The 24,406-nt window shown below is 45.9% G+C and overlaps 1 protein-coding gene across 2 annotated transcripts in view; it reads right to left on the reverse strand.

The window, feature by feature from the left end:
- Positions 1-24,406, reverse strand: part of PAK2 (p21 (RAC1) activated kinase 2) — a 46,407-nt gene that overhangs the window by 19,664 nt on the left and 2,337 nt on the right. For both annotated transcript variants that reach the window (XM_083848205.1, XM_083848206.1), the window contains exon 2: positions 4,998-5,208. In XM_083848205.1, the coding sequence (XP_083704331.1) occupies positions 4,998-5,184 (187 nt within the window). In that variant the 5' untranslated portion in view covers positions 5,185-5,208. The remainder of the gene's footprint in view (positions 1-4,997; positions 5,209-24,406) is intronic.

A 24,406-nucleotide genomic window follows, 5' to 3' on the forward strand; every position in this document is an offset into this window, starting at 1 on the left:
TAACTTATGGCGCTTGGTTTGGGGATTTATTTATTTCTAAGAAAGACAGAATAACTGCAAATTGTCCTCCATTTCCATTTAAACCTAAATATAACATGCAGTTATGCACCACTAGGTTCCCTTTCCTCAGAAAAGGTTTAGAATTAAGTTGGAAGGTTTCGAGACCCTGTTCTCTTGTCCTTGTAAAAAAGCCCGAGCCCTGCTCGCTTCCCCTGGGAGCACAGCAGAGCAGACTCGCTGCTTGCTCTCTGGGCAGAGATCCGATGCTCGAGGCTTCACCTCCCTGCCCTCTGCGGAAAGGCAGAGCCCTGGCAGCGAGCTGCAGAGCATGTCTCGCTTGATACCAAGAAAACTGAGTGTTTATTCCTGGCAATGCCTGAGGGCTCACAGAGCAGATAGCTGAATCAGCAGCATTTATTACAGCACGCATGAAGCCAGCAAGAATGCCGTAGTCCTTATAGCAACAAAGGAAAGCAGCGCACTGTTTTAAAATCTACCCTGACTACCGTTTTATGATTGCCTGGCAAAAAAAATAATTTTGATTTGTTTTAAATACAAAAAGTCAAGAAGATTCAGCACAGAAGAAGAGCAGGTAAAACAGCACCTCTTAGTAACTGCATGGTTAAAAGTTCTTGGGGCAAGCACACATTACGTCGCTCAGAGCCAGGGAATCTGTCTGAAATTCCCTCATGCTGGCGGGAAAGGAAGGACAGGGAACCGAGGACAATACTTACAAATGAAAAGCCATGTGGGCTGCCTCGAGCTGAACAATGCAGTGGAAAGACGTGGCTATTATAAACAGGATATCTTTAATATGGCTGCACAAATCAGAGCCAAAAAGCAAATGGACTGTCAAATGTTCTCATTTAACATCTTTAAGGGAAGTACTGTTTCTTCCCAACCTCTTGCAGTTGTTTATGTGAAAGCAAGAAGGAAAAAAAAAATAAGGAATTTATATTCCTCAGGAAGATTCCTGTTCTGAAGCACTTGACAGTTAGGGAATGGTAGCTGGTGCTCAAATCGTCCAGCATGTGCTGCACAAATAAACCCAACCCTTGCAAAAATACACATCGTATTAGTGTGCTGGACAAAGAGACTAAAACACTCCTCTCCCCACAGGAACAGCAGATCAGAGACACTTTAAACAAACGCAAGCAGCAAACTTCAGTCAAGAGGCAAGTCCAGTGAGTCATGTTTTGGCAAGATGCACTTGAGGCTCTGTTAACAAGGCCACTGGGAGGCCACACTATTTTTGAACCTCTGATTATGTTTGCATCACAGATCTGTATTTAAATGGGAATCCCTTTAATACAGGGCAACGTTCGTTTCAAGCCACAAGTGAATCTATGGTACAGTCCCTTGGCTCTGCAGCCAGCTGGGCACCAGCGCGGCTCACAGGCCCTGACACAATGGGGAAAAACAAAGGCTCCTTCAGAAAGATTTACACTTTAAATTTAAAAAGGAGAACTGCTCTGATTAAGAAATCACCTCAAAGATGGTCTAGTTTCTAGTTTTAGGGGACTGCTTTCAGGCTCTCCAAAAACACACACGGGTTCACTTGACTTCAGAAGTCTGGCCAAGGAAATTCACAGCAATTAAGTACTCTAGTAAAAAGATGACTATCTCCTCACCTCTCCTGAACAATGGAACTGGGGAAAAAACCTCCTGGACTAAGTCATTAAATAACCTCTTCTCTGATTATTTCGGTGCAGAACTAGCTCAGACTTGGGCAGGAGCTCTGCATTTGCTAAGCCTCGCTGCCTGCAGCGACCGCCCCGGATCACGCCGTCCCCCCAAGCCAGCCCGCTAAAAGAGGAGCGGGGGCAGAGCTGTGGGGAAATGCATACCGTGAAGGCAGCCGGAGAGACCTTGCCAAATCACAGGGGCAGAAAGCTGCAGAAGAAAGCCAAACCACTTTATCCAGCTATCCCTGCACCTAATCACTTGCAGTAGCCTTGTACATCTCTGCGAAGGCATTCTTTCATCTTCTGAACAGGAGAAGTTAACATTTGTTGCAGCAGTTTGTTAACCTCTGCACTGGCTGGAGACATTTCACCCTTGAAAAAAGTCTACCTCAAATCCAACGTCAGCTTAAGGGACCATTTTCCATATAGTCCGAACATATTTCAAGCAGCAAGCAAGAAGCCAGTATTTCTGTACAGCCTAGCAGCAGCAGAATAAAGAATAAAAAAACACAACTATTTAATTAGCCATGCTAATGAACAAAACAACTAACATCTGACCATTGTTTTAGTGCCAGAAAGTCACTGTGTCCATTTATATTTGACAGCCAGCTTTGCAGTCTTGAGGGCTGAAAACATTTCTTTGGATGTTTACATTATCCTCGCTGTGGGTCAGACCATCAACAAGCTTTTTCCGTATTAAAAAAATACAACTTTCAGAAACTTTCTTTAAGCTGGATCATTCAATTACCATTTTTCACAACCACATTATTTTGCCATGCTGTAAACCCTTCCACTTTTTTTTTTTCCCAGGACATTATTTTAAATATTTCTTTAACATCTAGAAAAGATAAAGAGGCACAATTTTCTCCAAAACATACTTTTCTCAGCAGAAATTATTTCTCCCATTTTTAGTTTGTGTCACTAAATATCAGTAGATACACACACACTAAACAAGTATGCACATTCATGTCCACAATTTTGGTATGTGTCAGTATTTACAGTGGTCTGAACAAGTCCGAGTATTCAGCTTCTAAAGCAGTTTCAGGTGAGTCAATGCAGCTGTAGACAAGTCTTCAACCACCTTTCCAGCCACTTCGGCAAGAACAAACCCACGAGCAAGGTGGAAAGAGGAAACGTCCAAGGAGAAGGAAAGGCACTATCAGGTGCCACAAAGCTCTCCAGCTGCGCCGTGCCCACTCGCATTAGTAACTCACTTCACAACACAAGTCTTATTCAGTATTACTTCTTTGGAGCAAGGAAAACCTCCTTTTACGTGGTGCTTGCGTTCTACTTCGCAATTCCCCTGTCCGAACAACAAGGGCCACAAATGCTCTGAAGATCACCTATGCAACAGCAGAATTGTGTTACCCCAGCTCCAAAGCCATTCTCCCAGCCAGAAGATGGACTGGGAGGTTTGATTCTTCCACCAGCTTTTCTTCAGCACTCACCACAACAGTTTCTAGGAATTTCCCATGATCAAAATACACTAATAAATACCAGCAGCTGCAGGCTAAGCTAGAACCTGCTCCTGACACGTGGGGTTTACCGCTGTCACAGAGCTAAATGGCCTGCAGCCTTTCTCTCGGGCTCTCACTTCCAACCTGCAGCAGCTTCTCACATTTTCCGTACAGACTCGCCTCTTTAGGGCTTTTACCCATGCCACCTCTGTTGCTGTAATCCAGCCACGGTCAGTTATTGCACAATAAGTGACCTTGTGAAATAACTATTCAGCTTCCAAAAGCTACGCTGGCCAAATCTTTCCATCCTCTGGAAAGGAAAACACACCCACCGTGCGCAGCACAAAGGCTGCCAGACAGTGGAAAGCTATCTTCCGAGTGCAGAGAAGCCTGCCTCTAGCGTCTGTTCTGCGCTGAGGCACGGCTGCACGGGGACTGCTCGCACAGCTGAGCAAGAATAAAAACCAGCCCTGGGGAAAATGGTTAGCAAAGTGAATAAATAACCGGGGAAGCAAAGTCTCTTGAAGCAGTCAAACCTGTGGCGACAGGACTGAACCAGCCCTACCTCGCACATCATCAACAGCTCGGCGCAGGAAGCCAGGAGCGGAACTAGAGATCGCTGAGAGCAGCAAGGTCTTCCCCAGGACAAGCTGGTAACGTGCAACCTCTTTCCTAACACTGATACTAGGATACATAAAAATACATATTTTCCTGCCTGGATGTTTGCTCTTCCCTGGAGATTATATGCCATACTTCTGTAATCAATTCCCCAGCATTTGTAACTAGATATACAGCCCGAGCCATCTCCAAACCCGGGGGCAGGGTGCAAGCCACAGTTACGTTTGCAACAGCTTCAGAGCTAATCCAAAACGTAACTCGTGTTGATGTGCATTAACATTTGGTATCAATTTCTGTTCGGAATAAATCCTAATATTAAAAAATGCTAAATGTTATAGAGCAACAAAACACATTGCAGCTTCAGGTCAGGCTAATAACTCCCTGCACAGTTTAACCGTAACAGATGTTAGGAGGGATTTCTGTGCGCTATTTTGTTTCACGTGGATACAGACATCCTGGAAAACCAGCTCCAGTGCCGTACATACATCCATCATAAGGAAGACAGGACAGCAACAAAGCCCAGGTACAGCCTAGTTTCCTTAAAGCCTTTTTTTCCCCTCAGAAATAATCCTTGTTTATAGCAAAGGAGATTTTTTTGCCCATTGGTGATTAACCTGAGCGGTGCAGCTACACGGATCTGACCGCAATGGAAGAACTTCATTTTTCTCAGTTCTCCTTCAAACCTAGTGCACTCTCCCACTTCTTGTTCACTACCTTTTTTCTCAAAGGTACCACCTAAATAGTCATCAACACGAAGTAACTTCCAAAACAGCTGGATGCTCAGTTTCAACTAGAAATCTGCATTTAGCATAGCCAAATGCTAAGTAACACGACACGCAGAAATCACAAACGTTTATTAGGTTTGTTTGGAAATGCATTGCTCTAAATTGGGCAGCAAACATGAGAGGCACCAGGTAGAGGTTTTCCTCAATGAGTTAGTTAATTTTTCTTCCTTAGCACTTCATCTGGACTAGCTGACTTACAGGTCTTTTCCAACCTGATTGATTCTATAATTCTATCTTCAAACTGCCAGTGCGAATGGAAAGAATGGCTCACAGAACACACATACCAACCTGTCAGCATTTCCTCTACTCCCCTACACCTGGGCAGGCTGTAATAAAGAAATTCCACACATCTCACGTGCAGGTTATGGACTCCAATGTCCAATGCACAACCAAAGCTTACACAAAGAGTAAAGGAACAGAGATAACAACCTTGGAAAATGGAGGCATCTTACCTTTTTCAGTGCCAGAGAATATGGAGATGATTTTATTTCTAGGTTTTCTCTCTTCTGGTACAGAGGGCAGGGGTTTCAAGCTGTGGTTCGCAGACAACTGGTCCTTCCCTCCTGAACTGAAAATAGTGCTGCTCATCCGGACAGGAGGAGCTGGTGGCTTGTCTTCCAGTTCTCCGTTGTCAGACATGGTTCTCAACAGCTAGTGGAAACACTGAAACAGAAATTTGTGTTTAAAAATTGGAAGAGAGAATGGAAGACAAATCTAGCATTTCTTCTGTTGGCTAACAGGGGAAGGAGGTGTGAACTCAGCTCAGGAGCTTAGCGAGCGCTGTGCTGGTAGACACCAACATTTCTGCCAAAGGAAGCGCTCCCTTCCTCCTACCCTCTGGCTCCTCACTCCCACTTCTGGGCCACCCGTTCGTTTGGGCCGGCAGCAGCACACGTGGGATGAAGTGACAGACTTTTCCAGTGCTGAAACCAACTGAGTCAAAAAGAACCGTCAGTTATAATGAGCACCAATTCCCTGACCCAGTTCACTATCCGTTCGTGTAAAGGTTAGGTACATGAAAGGGATACTACACATAAGGACACCAGCACAACTTCTTTTGAGGGTGGTTCTTGCTCAGAGCTTCGTGCTATGGAGTCAAACGCCCTTAAAAGCTTCACATGTCATCCTTGTCATCTTTCAGACAAGGTCTTGGGGAGAGCAGAATAGCCTATGTTTAAAGTCATAATCCAACACATCATCCCTATTAACTAATATTAAGAATATCTCTACCCGATTTACATAGCCTGAATAAAGATTATGGAGCTAGGATCTACTAGACGTATTCCACTTCCGAATAAGGACTCGCATGGCTTTACCACTTTGTGCCACACTCTCTCCACTTGCAATATGAGATACACATACACACACACTACCACCACAACCCTCTTGAAGTACTTAAAAAAAAAAAACAAACACGCGGGAGATCACGAACAAATAGCTACTAATGCTAAAAACACAGCACAAAGCATCTACATGTCACGTTCCACATTCAAGATAATCAATGCTGGCCTCTCCTCCCTCCCCATAATATACTGGTTATTTTTCTTGCTAATCACCAAGAAACAGGCAGCCTCTCTGCTGCAAATAGCAGAGAAAGACTTACAGAAATTACCTCTTGGTGACAGCTGAATAATAAATAAGCCCCTCGCTATGCTATGCCCAAAGGATGAGCTCTCCCCTTGGAGCACAAGTCAACACGCCTCCTCTGTTTCTCACGACAGTTTGGGAAATGAGTGGCCTGCTGGCACTCGAGAGAGCCAGGCGAGGACCGTGAGTGCAAGCTGCTACCACTACCCACACCTCGTTCACAAAGGATAAATACTGTGCTGCACGATGTCTCTGCGCAACACGCGCATCTCGCAGGCCCTGGTTTAGCAGAAGGACTGCAAACAGGTGGGCTGCCGTTCCCTGCCAATTCACTGAGCAGGGGAACACTGCCAAATCCCAGCTAAGCAAAAACAAAGGAGGCTAGCAGCCCAAATTCGAGCAGCACAAGAGCACACTGTTTAAGGTCGTGAAGCTCAGAAGAGATTAAAATGAATTACCACCATAAACGCCCGCGAAAGCACATCATTTCTGTACAAATACCTTCGGAGGCATAAACAGCACGAATCAAAGTTCTGGCAGCTTAAGTGAGAACGGGCCCTGTGCTGCTTGCCCCATCGACTTAGAGATTGATGGGAAACAGCTGCCAAAGCTGGGCAACATCCACCTAGATGAGTCTGCCTTCGAGCCCTTTTCCTGATGACGGAGTGATAAATAGGCCTGCAACACTCGAACAAGTCAGTAGGGATGCAGTTGCAGATCAGGCCGTGATCCCTAGCTTTCCAATTTTGCTTACTGATTGCTCTTTCAGATGTTGCAAGTTATCTACAGGATCTTCTCTGTTTTCCAGTACCTACCCTGCAATATGGGAAAAAAGTTAAGAACCCTGGAATTTAACAGCAGGTTTGAGCAGTCTACCCGCAGGGATTTTAATTCCAACCTCTTTCCTAACAATGAACGTTGTTTTCACAAAGCGTGTGACCAATTCAAGACGTACTTTCGTTTTTTTTCTTGTCGAAGCCACCAAGCACAGTGTTCACGAGTCCTGTTTGTTAGAACTGGCTTTTAAGAGTACCTAGGTAGAAGAGTACAGCCGGGAGGGTCTGGGGCAGCTGCTACACAGCTCTGAAGTCAGACCTGGAGCACAGGGGACTGTAACCCATTTTGCTTACATCCATGAAATCTCAGAAAAGAATAGGATATGGGGTCCTCAGCTAACCAAATGGGAATAGATATTTAAGAGAAAACATCCCCCCTTTCAAACAAAGAAATATGATCAGATAGCTAAATAAACCAGAGAAGGTAAAGAAGCACATCACAGAACTTTAATACCATAATAACGCACTATGTGAAGAAAGCAACAGCAAGAACAGCTTTTTGTATTATTTTTTTTTAAACCAAACATCATTTCATCTATCTGTGAACTTATTTGTGCTGCTTGATATTAGCAACAGCTGCATGTAAAGATAGCCAACTAGCCTGTGTCTGAGACTGGCCAAGAACAGACTGGTCCTCCAAGGCCATGCAAATTCCCCATACCCTTTCTTGGAGAGCCCAGTCAGCTAATTAATAATGCCGTAACATGGGATTAAGGCTGCTAGCTTTACAAAACCTTTGGTACACTCGGACTTACATGTTTTCAAAATAAAATTCTCACTATAGCAAAGAACCTGATTTTTCAGTGATACACAGTGCATGCAGATCAGCTCTTCACATATTCGCTGTTACAGGTTCTTGATCTGACGAAAACTATTCCTTAGCTCTCTGCATGTTCAAGGGAAGAAGACGTTAAGCAACAGGATGGAAGCAAGTGTCCCCAAATCCATCTATTCCACAAGAAAATAAGGCACTTCAGAAAACTGGCATAACTGCACCTGCGCAGAACCCTCAGGTCCGCGTCCATCACTTGCAGTTAAACAAAATCCTTCAAGCTCATTAAATCTTTGGCTTAGTAAAACCTCAACTTCTGGAAAATCCTCAGAAATAACAGGAAGAATTATAATTTCTGGGTAATTGTTTCAAAGGCTGTTGTTAAAACAAACTGCTAGATCCAAAACTGTTTTGCACAAAGGTCCGTTTCAACACAGAGAAGCTTTAAGTTCATGGTTTAAGGAATGACAGCTCCACTCACAACAGATCACTTCACGAAACAAGAGTCGGATCCTTTGGTCATCACTGGAAGTGAGAAAACAAAACAAAAAAACAGTCATCTTGTTTGGGTTCAAATCCAAAGAGCTAGCCTCTTTCCAACAGCTGAATGGAGAAGAAAGGAGCAGCTCCCCCCTCCTTTATCCTTACCCTGTCTTCATTATGCAGGGAAAGTCTCCGCAGTGCCAGGAAGTACTTTTGAAATTGCTGCGGAGGTTTGGCCTTACGTGCCATGACCGCAGGAAGAAAGAAAGACAGATGTAAAATCAAAAAGAGGAGTGCAAGTACATCCCGAAGCTCCTTTTCTTCTCCCTCACTCCCCTGAAGAAGAAAAGGCGCCTGTCTCATTCAGCACCAGCTCGATGTAATTGCTCTTGCCCCAGCACCGAACACGTGGCCGCCCTGCTGAATCATCGCTTGCGCAGGGAATTGCAAGGCCCAAGAGGATTTCATTTTTTCTAGTAAAGAGCCTGTATACTGGCAAAAGGGATGTCAGGTTTTTTTAAACCTCGGTTGAAAGACATTTACTAAATTGGCTTGACTAAGTTTGTGCAACCTCAGAGAAGTTACATCTGGCTACATCTGCCAGAAAGACGGCAGAAGAAACAGATGGAAAAGGATGTAATCAGTGGCAATGGATTCGTCAGTGAAAATAGTGCCAGGAATAACAATGGGTTCACGAGCTCCCCACAGTTACTGGTGGCACTGCTTTTAACTGCAAGAACTAGAAAGCAGTGGAATGGACCACAACAGCAAGCAGTGAAGCTGCAAACGATACTTAACTGCAGATTTCAGACAGATTCATTCCCACCACAGAATGGTGCTGCAACCCAGGACATTCACAAAAAAAAAAAAAAAAAGACACAAAAAGAGCTAAAATCTTTCCTCCCAACAGTTCTGCTACTCGCTCTGCAGAACATAATCACAGGGGCCAGAGCTGGCGACCACAAGGCTCTGATTCTCAGTTCTTATCTCTCGTACACGACACTACGAACTGAAGAAGCTGAAAAGCAAAAGGACTCTCCCTCCTGCTGGAGAGGCAGCAGCAATTGGCCAGCTGGGGGCTGCAAGGTCCTAAATCAGTCTCATGGACAGCGGGAGACCTGAAGCCAGGCTCCTCAGAAGCACAACCCTCCCCTTCCCACCTTTGAAGGAAGAAAAGTGCAGGGAAGCTGCTTGTGGAGCTTAAACCATCCTCTTCCTCCCAGCCCAGAAGAGCCCTGCAGTAACCAACCAGCACGTGCATTCGCAGTTTCATTTTTACAGCGATGTCCCAGGAGCCAGTTCTGCTGCTCGCTAGCTTTCTTCCTTTTGGGGAAGAGAGGGGCCCGATAACCCTCGGTGTACCCAGGCCACAAAAGAGAGGCAGCAGTTCCTGTTGCTGGTGGGAAAACACCCAGAAACGTAACCCTGACAGTGAGTAAAAGCTGGAAAGCAAAGCGAGACTCGGGCAGCGTTTGCAGAAAGCTGATAAACACACGCTGTTGCAGCGCATTCATCTGAATGCTCTGGCGTTGACTCGAGGGGGGTGTTTGCATTTGTTTTCCCCCAACTCCCCCTTGTGAGAGCACAAAGCGGGGCTGCTTCCTGAAGAACTTCCTAAGCACGGCTCTTGCGGCAGCCCTGGCTCTCCCAGCCTCCCTCGTGACCGGCCCCGAGGCCGACACGCACTCACTGCCTTGCAGCTGAAGCGCAGCCCTCGCTCGGCAGCCGGCTCCACCACGGAGGCCCCTCTCTGCCCCAGCGCTGCTCTTTGGCTCCTCCGTCTTCTAAAAAAGGACAAGCGTTTTTTCCTCTCTGACTTGTCTGCCGAACGACCAAAGGGAAATAAAACGAGATTGAAGGCAAGCATTTTCCTATCTGCTCCAGCGTACGGTCACGTTTCTCCTGGAGCACCTGTGCTTGAGCAGATCGAGTGTGCAACGCACGGTATGGGCGCGCACACCTCGCTCCGACTGTGCCGCGTGGCATCGCGAGGCCCTGAGCAGGGCTATCTGTATTTCACCGCCTAGGATCTGATGCAAAAGTGAACTGGACTGCCGCTTGGAAAAGATGATATCAAGCTCAGAGCCATCTGATAACACGCACATAACTTCCCCCTCCTGCCACGACAGCGCTGCTTTAGGCTGCCCCTCTCGCAGCTCTCTGGAGCCCGAACAAAATCCAACCCACTGCACACACCCTGACAGGAGGGTCCCGGAGCAGCAGCTCAACTCACCTCTGTTTAGCACGGGTAAAAATTACTCAACTTATTTACTACCAGCACCGAAACACTGAAGGAGCAACACAAAGGTCGAATGTAAGCCTTTTTTGCAGGGCCGCCCAAAAAGCAGAAGTAACCGACTTCAGGGTAGCGTTGCATTAAGAAACGTAACCGCTTTGCTTTTGAAAGCGGGGCCCTCAATGCAGCACGGCAGCTGCAGGACCTTATCGTGACCGCTGCCACCTGAGCAGCCGCAAGAAGCGCGGGACACTTGGGCCATGGGGACAGCCAGCGGGCACGGCGCTCGAGAGCAACGCAGCGGAACCACGGGCTGCCCGACGGGGAACAGCAGGAGAAAAGAGAGCAGAGGAAGGGTGAAAAAAGCCCTGCCCCTAAGTGCGTTTCCCTGGCCCTGCTCTAGCAGAGGGCGCAAGGTTTGAGAAAAGCAAGTTATCCTTACAGCAAGCTGCGCGGCGGCAGCTGTCAGCGCTGCCTTCCTGTAGAGCCTTATAGGGTGCTACTGGCAACGGCTGTCACGCACAAAGGGCAGCATCCGGGACGGCCAGGTCCAGGGCAGAGGAAAACAGCAAAATAGACGGCTTGCAAACAGGTCTCCAAGGCAGAGGATGTCGGGTGAAAAAAGGCAGAGTGATTGAAAAAAAGAAAAATGCAATAAAAGAGCTTGCTTGCGACTCCTCGAAAACACTGGTGTAACACAACAGATTTATGTCATATTCCACTCTTGGTTTCCATCTCATAAATCCTCACTGAAAATCGTCACTCCCAGTGCACTGACCCAAGCTGCTAACTTATCTTCAGGCTCCCCAGCACCACCATTGCTGGGGGAAAAAAAAAAAAAAAAGAAAAAAAAAAAGGTGAGATGAGCCTGGACGCTTCTTTATTCCAGCAAAGAGGGAAAACAGACCTTTCCAAAACACAGATATACACATTGTGCAGCTCTTCAACGGACTTTAGAGGGCTGGTCCCTTCATCAGATGCTCCATTTTCCTTGGGCCAAGTAGATTTTGGAGCACAAAAGCAGAATGAAATGTCTGTATGTATTTTTCTAACACCCTCCCACACTTTTTTTTTTTAAAGGCTCCTGTTGAGCAATAGATTTCCTGTGATTAGCTCACATAGTACTGATTATAGCTCACTTCCTCCCAGGGATTAGCAGAAAGCAGCTTTCTGACAAGCTTTTCTTCAGACGGTGCTACCTAGCCACAGCTCACTTCCTGCCCCATCACTAGCAGCGCGCTAGTTCAGCGGCTCATCCATTTGAAACGATTTCACCGCTGCAGAAAAAATCCACAGAAGCAGCAGATCTCAGACCGTCTCCTCCACGAAAAGCAAAACAAACCTTTTTGGGTGCTTTGCTTTCCAACCGAAAGCTTTTGGTTCCGTGGGATTTGTTCTACCTGATCCAAAAAAGGAGTTTTCTAAAGCAATAGAAGACAACTATCAGAGGCTGACATACTTCTCTCTTTATTTCAACTCAGAGAAGCTGTGTTAAAAAAAAAAATAGTGGCAGACAAAGAATTACTTTCTTGCAGACCTGGCAAATGCAGCCTCGGATCTTCTGCCTGCCAAGAGGACTTGGGCAAAGGCAAGACCAAGAGTAACCTTGATAATGGCCAGCGAGAGCCAGCGGCGTGATCCGTCCCACCTACGCTCAGGAAAAACACGTGCAGATGCTCCAGCACAACACGCAGCTCTCGAGCCTTGCGCCTCTGCAGAGGCAGGCACCAGGCTCCACGGGACGTGCAGAAACAGCTCTTTTCCCTTTAGGGGTCTCGGATAAAATAAGTGTTCGGTCTATGCCAAACCACGGACCCATGAAAGCTAATGGTTATTTTTATTTAACTTTCCTTTATGGAGAGGGAAGAGGAAACTAGACTAATCTGAAATATTCCAGCCACGCAGAGACTCTAATTTACGAGCATAAGCGAGCAAGATACCCCTTCAAATGATGCAACTGAGAAAACAGCTTAAAAAAAAATAAAAATCTGAGCATGCCAGGCATTAATTCTTCACTCGGATTGATGCAAGGACACACACTAGCCAAGCTGACTGCTCGGCAAGGCCAACTGACTGATGGTGCCAATAAATTGCCAGCATCATTTTTGCAAAATTAACCGCCATGAGCACCGGTTCGCCCGCTTCAACCGCCAAGGAGGCGGCCACGAATTGTACGAGCAGGTCCTGCCTTGCCAACTTCCCCTTACTGCTACATGCGACAGAGGCAATGCAACGCTTCCACTCTACCAATAGCACTGGAGAATGTCAGCCTTCCGCAAAATTGCACGAGGTGACACCCATGAGAACACACCCAGCTAAATCCTTGCCGTTTTATCTTCTTCATACTCCTCGATTTCCCTCTGATTTCTGCAGAATCACTCAAATATAGAAGGGAAAACGCAGCATGGGGGAAACAGCTGGCACGTAACTGCCAAGCAAGGTAGTTGGGGGGAAAAAAAGGATGATCGAACAGAAGCAACAAAAGCAGAAGAAAAGGAAGCTATCTTTTGTGAATGAGGAACAATCACCTCCAAAAGCACAAAGAGATGCTTACTGTGGACCAAGCTGCAGAAGACAAATATCCTGTTACTGGAGTATTTGAAAGAGTCACTGAGCTCTTTCTAAAGAAGAATTTTCGTCTAACCCTTTGCCAAAGTACCTCACAACCCAAAGCAACTCAACTATTTACTCCTTAAGGAACTCTGCAGATGTGCATAGCCTTGCACTGAAAATGTGCTAGGGTATCATTCAGAAATAAACGCAGATCCCAGCCCTCTGATGAGCGACCACTGGTAGACTTCCTGGCCTTCAAACGGCCCTCTTACAGCCAGCGCTTCTCCCCACGCAGTGCTTACAGCCAGGCCATCTCCACCCCTCGGCGCAGGCACAATAAAGTGCAACTTTCGTAGAGTCATTAATAAAGATAAGCAAAACACCGCCGAGATTCTGGCAGCCTCCCAAACTGACGGACCAGGTTCACAACGTCTGCCTATCGAGCCGAAGACACGGGGCGATAAGCAGAAACCTCGGTAAGGACAAATGTTTTCTCCCAAGGTTTCACTTTCTGCCTTTCTGAACTGGGAAGAAGGGTTGTTGCAGAATTATCAGCTACGATTTGTGATGGAAAACAATATCAATGGGGAAAAATCAGAAGAGGCACCAATTAGAGACAGGATGTGCAACAGCAAGAGTCCATCAGTGCACGGAAAATTTAAGCAAATGAGCGATACTTCATTTCACAGCATACTGCAGCCATCTGCTAGCCTTGTGATACATCTCTGCCTTCTCCCTTTAAGTCACGAGTGGCAATCGACTCCCACCTGAATTCTCGTTTCTGCTTCATAAAATAATCACAGCACTATTGAACTGTGGAGGCATATTTCACCACAAAACAAATTAGAAACTGCTTCTCTGCTTTCTTGCCTCTGAACTCTCGACACAGCTCAAACGCCACAGATGACAGGACCAGAGGGGCCTCCGAGGCAGCTGCCGAGTTGCTTCTGTTCCCCATTTCCCCTAAGCCCGGCAGGGAAACTCACGAGGTGAGGCTGCAACACCGTCATTGCCAGCGGAGAAGAGAACCGAGGCAGATTTGCAGGTACCCACATCCACCCTACATGCAAAGCGGCCCTCGCAGGCCTGCAGGGCATGGAGGAGGAGGAGCAATTGAAGCAAGAAGGATGGATTTCAGCGCCCTGCCGCGGGGCTGGGGAGCTGCCGCCTACCAGCTGAACTGAGGCCACGCTTCATTTTATACAGCCCACAGCCACACTCTGCCTTCAACGAACCATTGTGCAACACTGCATAATGATAAGATGAGCTCAAAGGTGTTTGAAAAGCCTCTTCAGCCCTCAACGAGGAAATTACTTACCCCTGCTCTACCAACTTGAGAACCTGAGTCAACTGAAGAAAGGAAAGACAGCCTGCAGCGCACAGCACATGCAAATCCAGGATTCGAGTTGTTCGTGCTTACTCACATTTCTTTAACTAGAAGACTCTTCTGAGCCTTTATTTTCACGAGCTGAGATCTCCTGAAGATCAAAGGAGAATGGGGAAAAAGGCAAGTAGGGAAAGTTTACAAGGAAAAAAAAATTGGAGGCTGTATCTCATCCTTGAGACTCTCTCTTAATTAAACCCGGCATTTACAGGCAGGGAGGGATCACACATTCCAGAGCAAAAGTTATTTGAATAAAGGGTAGGCTACCTGCAGGAGGCACCTACGCATCTCCAACAGCATGCACAGCTGCTGTAACCCAGACAATCACCACTCACAGTGGCGCTGACACTTCCCTAAAAGTGGCAGGCTACTGGTGCGGTGTAGAGAGAGCACCAGTAACTCTGGGAGAAAGCAGAATGGTTTTTAATCCAGGACGATGGTTTACAAGACCACAGCCCACCCATCCAAACTGGAGGCCTGGGACGAACCGGAAAGGGAGCAGGAAACGCAGCGTGTATCAGCAAGGCAAGGAAGGAAAAAAGATCCGGCCTTTAGGGATCCATCACTTTCCCACCACACCAACAGAGCTGTCAAGGGGAAAAGAAATCAGGGAAAAAGATAAAGGGAAGAGAGAAGTAGCTCCCTGCATACGTGAAGAATGGAGCTTTTGTTTCACTCTAGTGGTCTGCCAAGGCTTGCTTTAACTGCAGTTCCCGACAGCAGAAACCCCCAGGCACCAGTCTGGCGACTCCAGTGGTGCGGTGCGGGGCTGGCACAGACGCTGCTCACGCTCCGAGCACGTCCCACAGCACGGAGGGGTCCGTCGACTTCTTCAGCAACTGAATTCCTACAGGAGAAGCGTTCCCTGAAGCATCCCCACCTCTGCGCTGGGGAAGTTCACTCACCACCAGCTGGGAAGGCCATTAGCAGCACGGAGCTCTGAGCCCTCGCAGCAACGCAGCTCCTAGACCTGACCGCTGCCAGAAGGACCTGCAAACGCCAACGGGCGCCGTCACACCGAGCCCGCAGCGAGCACCGCGGCCACCAGCGCTCTCGCCGCCTCAGCTGCCCTGCTCGCAGCTGGTGATACCCACACAGAGATCTCGAGGCAGCAAGCGAGGCTGTGAGTTTAGCAGAAAAAAAATCCGTGAGAAAGCAAAACATTCAGGAAGGGTCACCCCAACCTTCTCCTAGTGGCAGCGGCTCAGGACTGCAGGATGGCATCAGTAAAACCCCCAGGCTTCGGCTACAAAACCTCACTAGCACTATTTCCACCCACAGGTAGCTTGCTGTGCGTTTCGAGCTTGTCCCGTTAAGGAAGAACTTCACTACACTTTTGAAGCGTAAAGTTTCACAAGTTTTATATGAGTGATTAGCAGATTTATCCTACTATATTTAACCTTACTAGCAAAAGCAAAGGTCATCCAGATGGGGCATACAAGGAAATTCTGCAGTCGCTGGCCCAACATCATCGCCCACCCTTCCCCGTTAATTCAAACGGCGATAGGACAAAAAGCACAAACTGTAGCTGTCACATCTCAAATCAACAAGGATTTCGAAGCTGCGCATGCACACACCTCTTCCTACCTGTAATTTTGTGTTCAACAGAGTAGCAGTGAACTGTTGCCACCTAAAACACAAGAAGGGAGCTGAGCAAACTTGCTGGGTTTGCCTTGCATGCTCTGGTACATTTTCTGGTTTGTAGCTACTTTTAAAGAACACACACTTACAGAAGTGCCAGGTTATTCCACGGTTTAATGCAGCAAGTCCCTAAAATTTAGGCAAATGTTCTCGTGTGTGTTTCAGGGAGCTAAGGCACTCGTTTTGAACCTGGAAAGAACATCATGTTCATCAATTTACACTCCAAAGAATGGATATCAGAAATGAGTCTTGCTTTTTTTTTTTTGTTTTTTTAAACTAATTTTCTAACTTCTTCTGTGTTTATTATCACTAGATAGGCATCTTTCAGCTCACAATCAAACATAATAAAAATATACGTATATATGTATGGAAATCATAGAAATCACAGAATATCCCAAGTTGGAAGGGACCCATAAGGATCACCGAGTCCAACTCCTGATACGCTAGCGGTGATTTAAATACCAATCGTGAGCGGTCCAACAAATTTTCAAAGTGTTGTAACACAACTTTTTTTTTTTTTTTACATTAGCACTCTTCTCGGACATTTCTACTTTATCCCTGGTTTTCTGGTGGAGCACTAGACACGCGTTATCTCTAACCATCTCCAGCTGTTCCTATAGGATGCTGCAGCACCACAACCATAAAAATAGATTTTACAGCTCAAGAATGAAACACTTTTTAGAAATAAAAGTACAAAGCGAGGAACACGGTCACCAACTGAATAGACAAAATACTGTGCAAGCTATAGTTAAACAGGATAACCAGCACGCTGTGAAGCAGCAGAGCTTCCAAGGGAAGCTGCCAAGTTAAAATAATATTGAAACAGTTGACAGAATATTGAACTTAGGAAGCTGCAAAGGCCTTTGAAAAATTGCTCCTATTGATGTCACCATACTAATTACGACAAGAATTTAACACAGAAGCAGTGTATTTGAAACCAAGGCAAAATAGTTTTTAAAAGAAAGAGTAAACATCTTTGTGCGAGGTGTCTACTACTGGTGACAGATCGTCTTTGGGCACCTCTCTTACGGGTTGCTTAACTTACCTAAAATGTTAAGCAACCATAAATGCAATCCTATCAAACTCAATATTCAGAGTGGTTTCTTGGGGTGTTTTACACGATTAACATTTCAGGTATCAGCTGAGCTCCAGGGCCTGGGATAGCTGGGCAAGGAAGCTCAGTGCTGTGCAGCAAACTCATAAGGGCTTTGAGATTGTTTTTTGTTTGGTTGTTTTGCCTTTTTTTTTTCCCCCTCTGAAGGCAGAGGGAGAAAAACAAATCTGAACAAACAAAAAATGTTTTAAGAAAAACTCACCAGATGCTCAAGAACCAACAAATCCTTATCTGTCTCTCAGAGCTAGTAGCCTCTTCTAAAAGGGGCTTGAAAAGATAATAGCCAAAGGCAGGCGAACAATAGAAACCAATGTCAGGCCAACTCACACTAAAAAAATAAATAAAAGGACAGCACTTGGATAAGGTTAAAATGAAGTAGCCCTACCAGCTCTGTATACTAGAACCGTATACGTGCTCAGTAAAGAAGGAATTAACTTCTTACAAGCAGAATGATAAAGTTCCACCAAAATGTTAACAGAGAAGGAGTAAAGCTTCTGAAAATGCCTTTTTGAGAGGCTCGGGGATTTATGTACGAAAAGGATCCAGTTCTCAGCTCTCATTTTGCCTCATTAGCTCGGCTCCAGCAACAGCTGGGCAATCGCAATGCAGCTGAAGATGTCCGTGAGGATGAGACTGAACTCGCATAAAACAGACTTGGAACACTAACAACCAACAGCTACAAAACACAAAACTTCGTCCACGAAACAGAAGCATCCTTCCATACACACATACCACCCCAATTAAAGAAATTAAAGCCATTTACTCCAATAGAAATAAGAGAAGTCAGTGCACCAGGCGACACGCCCACGGCCTGACCCAGCACAACAACCTCTGGGCCTTCCAAACCCTGCCTCTGATTTTCATTTGTAACACTACTAGATGCTACTAGTCAGTCTGCACACAGGAACTAGGGCATGAAATATTTCTTCTGCGACAAGTCAGCATAGAAGGCTTACAAATCTGCAACTATAAAAATTCAAACACTTTTTTAAAAACAGTTTTTATTTTTCTTAGATCTCCTCTCATAGAATGTATGGTAACCATGAAAAAAAAGTTAGCCCTAATATAATACCTCTAGAAATGATCAACTTCCCAAGGGCTTGTCACCTAAGGGAAAATTTTCTCAGGTCCTTTCAATTCTGTTAAGAAAACAGGAAGCGAACTTCAGCAAGCAATTGCTAAAGAGTAAAACAGAGATAAAGATCTCTATTAAACTCGTGAGTAAAGAGAAAGCCCACAAGGTATCAGTCCGAGCAGTCACTCGCCACCAGTCCGTCCCCGCACTGGTCACTGGAAAATGCACCTCGGCCCCTGCCCCGCAGGTGTGCATGAGCACAGCGGTGCGAAGCCTGCTGATGCCTGCACCTGGTTAAATAAAACAGCATGAGCAAGAGAAAGGGACAACTAAAACCCCCGGTTTTGAGGATTACTGGCAAGGGACTGCCAAAAGGACAACAAAGTTAGGGGTTACAAAGAGAAAGCCGTTTCAGCAGCATAGGAAACAGTCACTCCCATTAATCAGAGCAAGATGGAACAAGAGTTGCACCTACTTTCAGTCTTGAGCAAGACTCTTGAAACAAAATGCTTTCTCCAGTTAGCACACCATTTTTAATTTAGAAAGTTAGCGTCTTACTTTGGCCTGCTGGCTTTGGAAGTGATAAAGTAAAGCCCAGCCATCGGCAGTCCCTTTGCTAAGTAAGCCCTGGTAGCAAAGCGCTGCCGCAGACCTCCTCCCAAAGATCTTCCCTTCCAGGGCAGAGTGAATCTCCCACCAAGGCGGGCTCAGTCTGACAAGACAAAAGTCAATGTCAAGAAAACGTCTGACAATTACTGCTTAGCAGCAATGAGAGAATGAGGAAAAATCATATAAATCCATTAGTTAATGCAAATTTTGTGCTGCTGGAGTAATAAACTCAGCACATGCATGAACTAAAATATATTAAAAGATCATTTCATTTTGATATTTTCTCTTATCCTCCATTCTTTTAGTTTCTTGCCACCTTTCTTACCTTCTTATCTTCTTAAAAGACACTAAAATTTCATTACACTGGATGCTCCAAGCTCTAGCAATATTGCTGTGATGTGCTATCACAGAGGTTTCCCAGATGTCTCAACTTCTTCCACAAGGGTAACGCTCAGCCCCGTTTTACCCAGCAGAGGCACATTCACCAGTGCTGCAGGGAAAACATAGGACTTTCCAGCACACGCCCAACCCACCAAGGAGAACGAGAATTATTCCTCACAAAAGATGAAGTATTTCGCAGGGGAATAACTTCTAAATAAATAAGAAAATAAAAGACAGCACAACCGCAGACCAAAATGCGCAGTCGTGCTTATGAAAAAAGCCCCCAAACCGTGCTGGACTGGTCTGAAGGTTTTGCTTCCATTTCCACCAGCTACGTGGAAGAAGAGACTGGGATCTAAAAATCTCAGCACTGTTAGAAAAGAGAAGCCAGACCAAACCACTACTGCTCCACACACATAAGACCCCAGCAAGTAAGACAAGGCTCCCTGCCCCAAAAAACTGCCTCCGCTCCTCAGTGCTCAGCTTGGACGGGAGTATCAGAAAGCCTCAGCACGCTAGCACCAGGTTAAAATTAACTGCTAAATCACTGAAAATCCTGAGCTTACTTGCACCCCAGAGTGGGAAAAAAGCTAGGGGGCAGCAGAAAAGATTTCACCAAGCGTACTTACACTCAGTGATTACATCCCAACTCTAAAAAAGCTTGCTTCTGTAACTGTGCTAGCATTTCGCACCTTGAAAAGGCCTCTCCCAAAGCAGCCCGTCATTTTACTATCAGAAACTTACCTTCTGTGCCGTAGAAAAAAAATGGTAACATTTTGTAAAGAACTCTACAACTAAAAACCAGTTTGTTCATTGCTCCACACGCAACTTTCCTCCTATTATAAATGGGACCGTTAGTGTCAGATCAAGGAGCAAACCTTTCAAGCCAAGTTTAAGATCAGCGCTTCCTTCTGCAGAAATTTAGTTCCCTGACACAGATCGCTGCAGGCAGGGAAGCCACAGCACTAGCCTGGGGGAGTGGGTAGAAACAGCTGGTTTGGGGCCAGGGAAGAGCAAGACTCTCCCCTTCCCCCCTCCAACCCAAAGAGCTAGCTCTTGTATTGACCTAGTGTAATACTGAACAGCACCCTTGCACCTCAGACACAGCACATTGAATACCAGTATAGAACATCAAGCATTTCACCACTGCAATCACCGCGTCAGCTCAAAAGCAGCAAACCCAGTATCAGCCATCCTAAATCATTCAGGGCCTCGGGTTCAGAAGAGGACCAAGCTCAGATACAAACGTTTTGAAGCTGCCCAAGCTGACAACTAACCCTAGTGCTATGTTCTCTATTCCCAAAGCACGTGAGCTGCAGAAAAACTAAAACTCCACACATCTGCCATGGCACCGTGACTTGTTGAACTAAGCGGTCTCCCTGCACACTCCCAGCTCACCAACACAGTGGTGAGAAAACTGCCTGGCCATGTGTGCTCGCAGCAATGGTGCGTGTGAAGCAGCCTGAAGGGGCTTACGGACACGTAGCTGGCACTTTTTAAGGGTGATCACCCTCACTCTTCGGTCCTTTCTCCCCCAGCACCCTCAAAGAGCAGTCGAGGCCGGCATTTCAGGCAGACACGGGCACCTCCGGGCTGCGGGACGGATGCGACCTGCCCGTGCCAAAAGAGGCAGCTCCTCGCCATGACCTCCGACAGGCCAGAGGCCTTTTTCTGCAGCACCTGGAATTCGGTCAAAAATCGCTTTTCCCTCAATTCTGATATCCTGAAAAGTAACAATTTTTAATTTGTCTAATTCTTCATTGGTCAAAGAGTTTAGCTGAGAAACAGAAGAAAAAGATGAAAAACTCTTACATTTCTTCCCTTTTAACCTTTTTTTGTAATGTTTTGAAATTTTCAAGGTCACTTCCTTTAAAATATTGGTTTTTTGTTGGTTTTTTTGTTTGTTTGTTTGTTTGTTTTAACAAGCAGATAATACACAATACACTCAGCCCCTTCCAATGAACCATTTCCACGAGGAGCTGCCCAGCCTCAGCATAACGAGGCCCCAAACCCCAGAAGAACTCTTTCCAAGAGGGTGGCATTTTGCAGGAGACAGGCTGAGGAGAGAGCGATTTTCACTTTTGTTCCTCCAGGCTCCCACTTCATCAAAGACCTTTCCAAGAGGGAAGAGCTTATTAAACATTTAAAGGTGATTTAAAGCATCTCCTGGAAACAGTCTTTTCTCTCTCGTCCAAGAGATAACCGTGGTAGCAGAAACACTTCTGGACAGACTGTAAATGAAGAACGGATACAACTTCAAGTATTACATTCATTTCCAAACCAAACCCCACAGCACTGGATAAAGCTCTAACTTCACTGGTGAAAGAAGCTAAGGGAAAGCCTCTGTGTGCTGACAGTTGTAAATTCTTGTGGGTACACAATGAGTCAAACATCCAGGACCAGCAACTAAAGCAGCAGCAGGAAACTGCAGAAAAAAGCAGAGGCTGAATTGGAAAGCCTTGTTAGTGCATTCCCAGCCCTTAGCACACCTGCCAGCTGCCCTTACTCTGGTTCACGTTACGCTAAATCCCTTTCTTTATGCAGCATACTGCTTGTAAAGCACGGTTGCCCTAACACGTTGACTCCTTCCTACAGCTGCTTTTCCTTGAAACGAAACTCCAGCATTAGAAAGAATTAAACCTGTCTCATCAAAGTAACTCCTTTAAAGATAGGAAACAATTCTTGCTAATTAGCATAGAGCTAGAGAACAAAGATTCAAACACCAGTGTTGGCAGCAGGTAACCACGTATCCTCCAGGACAACGTTCAGGATTTCAGTAGCAAATTCATGCATACAGCTTTGGACAAACTCGCTGTTACAAGGGAACGACCAGTTTTATACTGGTCAACTACAGGACCAGAAGAAACTTGTGTATTTGAGCAGACAAACTGTGTTGATCCAGGACTAAACGACAACTGAAATTTTTGACAGGAACAGTGATGGAAATCTGCCACGACAATGTATCATCTTTATCCAAAACCCATCTTTGCACAGCTGTGGCAGGGATGTCTTTTTTCAAAGCTTAATACCTGCAGATGCTCGTGCATAAATAACCAAACACTGCTGCTTTTCTCGGAGCCTGTTTTCTTCTTTACTCACCATCCACAGTCAACACACCCACACCAATGCTGGGCTTACATCTTTTGGGAAAAGATAACCTATCTACTGCACAAAGCTTTCTAGGAGTAATGTTACATTCCCCTAGCAAGGGGTGTTCATTAAAACACATTCTAAGCACCAGTACCTCATTAGAAGAGGAAGCAAAAATTTTTAGAAGCATTTTAAAATTCATAAACAGAAATTAGACACACTGAGAATTTCAAAATCCACTTGTCTTGACTGGAAAAAAAAATAAGAAGCCTCACCAACTTCTGCAGCATTTCAATATCTCATCACCTTCAAACACATAAGGAATGCCTTTTGTTAATTCACAGGGAGTGACTCCAATCACCTCAAATTCATACAAACAACAACAAAATGTTAATTTTAAAGGTGCATTCCTAACCTCACGGATAGCAGAACTGCCCTGCATGTGCCAGACCCTCGTACAATTTCAGCGCTGTAGCAGCTCGGAGCAGGGCGCTAAGATTCAGCTGCCTGGGGAAAGGACCCGAGCTTCCTCCCATGCCAGCCTCTGGAGGAGGATGCCAGAAGCAGAAGAGTTTAGCAAAAGGCAGGACTCCGCCGATGCAGTTCCAAGATGGGAAGTTTCTCCCTCAAGAGCGATAAAAGGTGAAGTTTCACATCAAGTAACTGTTTGCCAGAAGCTAGTTTAAAAAAAAAAAAAAGTTTCCATCCAAGACCCACAAAGAAAAGTCCAGCAGGCTGTCCAGTAAGCTGGTCCTCCCCAGCAGCTCAGGAAGGCAGGCAAAGTGCCACCAGCACTGGGCTGGGAGCTAAGGCATGCTCATGGTTACCTCTCAGCAAGGAGAAGCATCTTCAAAGCCTGTTTAATTCCAGTTCCCAGCTGGGAAAACAGAGAAAGAACAATCAACATAAAAAACCTACTGAGTCAGATACAGACTGAGGCCCAAACCAGGGGTTTCCACCTGTTTCAGGCACTCCACTAATTGGTTAAAACACAAGCACTGAAGTGCACATTTTCCAGCTAAACCAAAGCACGACTTCACACGAAACCACTCTTGGAGACCTCACAGGCCATGAGCAGCACAGCAAGGCCTACATAAAAATGATGAGCTCTACTTACCCTTAGCAATGTCAAGTCCTGCAAACACTCAGAGCTTGCCCGAGATGCCTCCCCACTCAAACCGACCTTGCTGGGACGCAGAATCAATCCAGCACTGGGCCAAGTGCTGCATTTATCGTTTCTGAGACTCAGCCGAGTAGCTCAGCCTGGCATTCACGCACTTGGGCTGATTAGTTATCTGTAACAGTGCTACACTTCGCAGGGCAAGGAGCAGTAAGTAACCTCAGTGTTTGCAACGTAAAACTTACTGGAAACGTTTGTTCAGCTACCACAGCAGGTACAGAAACCTGTCCAAGACAACACTGTGCAACCACAAAACTCCTGAAGTTTTGGGCCAAACTTGATTTATACTGAGGAAGGAGGTGTCTCCTTGGAAAAATGAAAATTGAGCAGGCTGCAGTCTTTCTGAATCTCTCCTCCACTCCAGGACAGCGCCTCTGCTTTGATGAGAAAAGACAAGAACTGGCCCCAGTAATCAAGTTTCTAGAAAAAAGGAGAGAAAGTTCTACAACCGCCTTCTTTTGGCAACTCGCTTGCACCTTTTCCCAAGTGCCGGCAGCGCTGTCATTCAGGAGTACGTTAGCTCTGTGTCTCTGCAATCAGCCCACTGCTGCTGCTCCAGAGACAAGTCCTAGCACTGGTATTATTACATCGCTATTAATCCAGCTTGATAGGAATCCATTTGATCAGCTCAAATCTGGTCCAGGCCCATTATTCTCATGGAACCATCTCAATTACAGCAAGCAAACTCATCCGATCACCATAATCGAAATGCAGAACTCACTTTATTTTTCACAAAACATCACCAGCAGAAGCTGTTTTACATTAAACACGGGTGCTTGAAGAGCTTGAAAATGCAGTTTCTCGAACGTCTCGTGGCTGAGCTGAGCAGGCAGCGGCCCTGCACACGTTTTTTCTGGCTGCTGAGGAACTCACCCTCCTCCTGCTCTCCCCACCTCTGCACCTCCACTATCTTTTCCCCC

Source organism: Anser anser (genome assembly GCF_964211835.1).
Source record: "Anser anser genome assembly, chromosome: 9".
In the NCBI taxonomy this organism is placed as follows: domain Eukaryota; kingdom Metazoa; phylum Chordata; class Aves; order Anseriformes; family Anatidae; genus Anser; species Anser anser.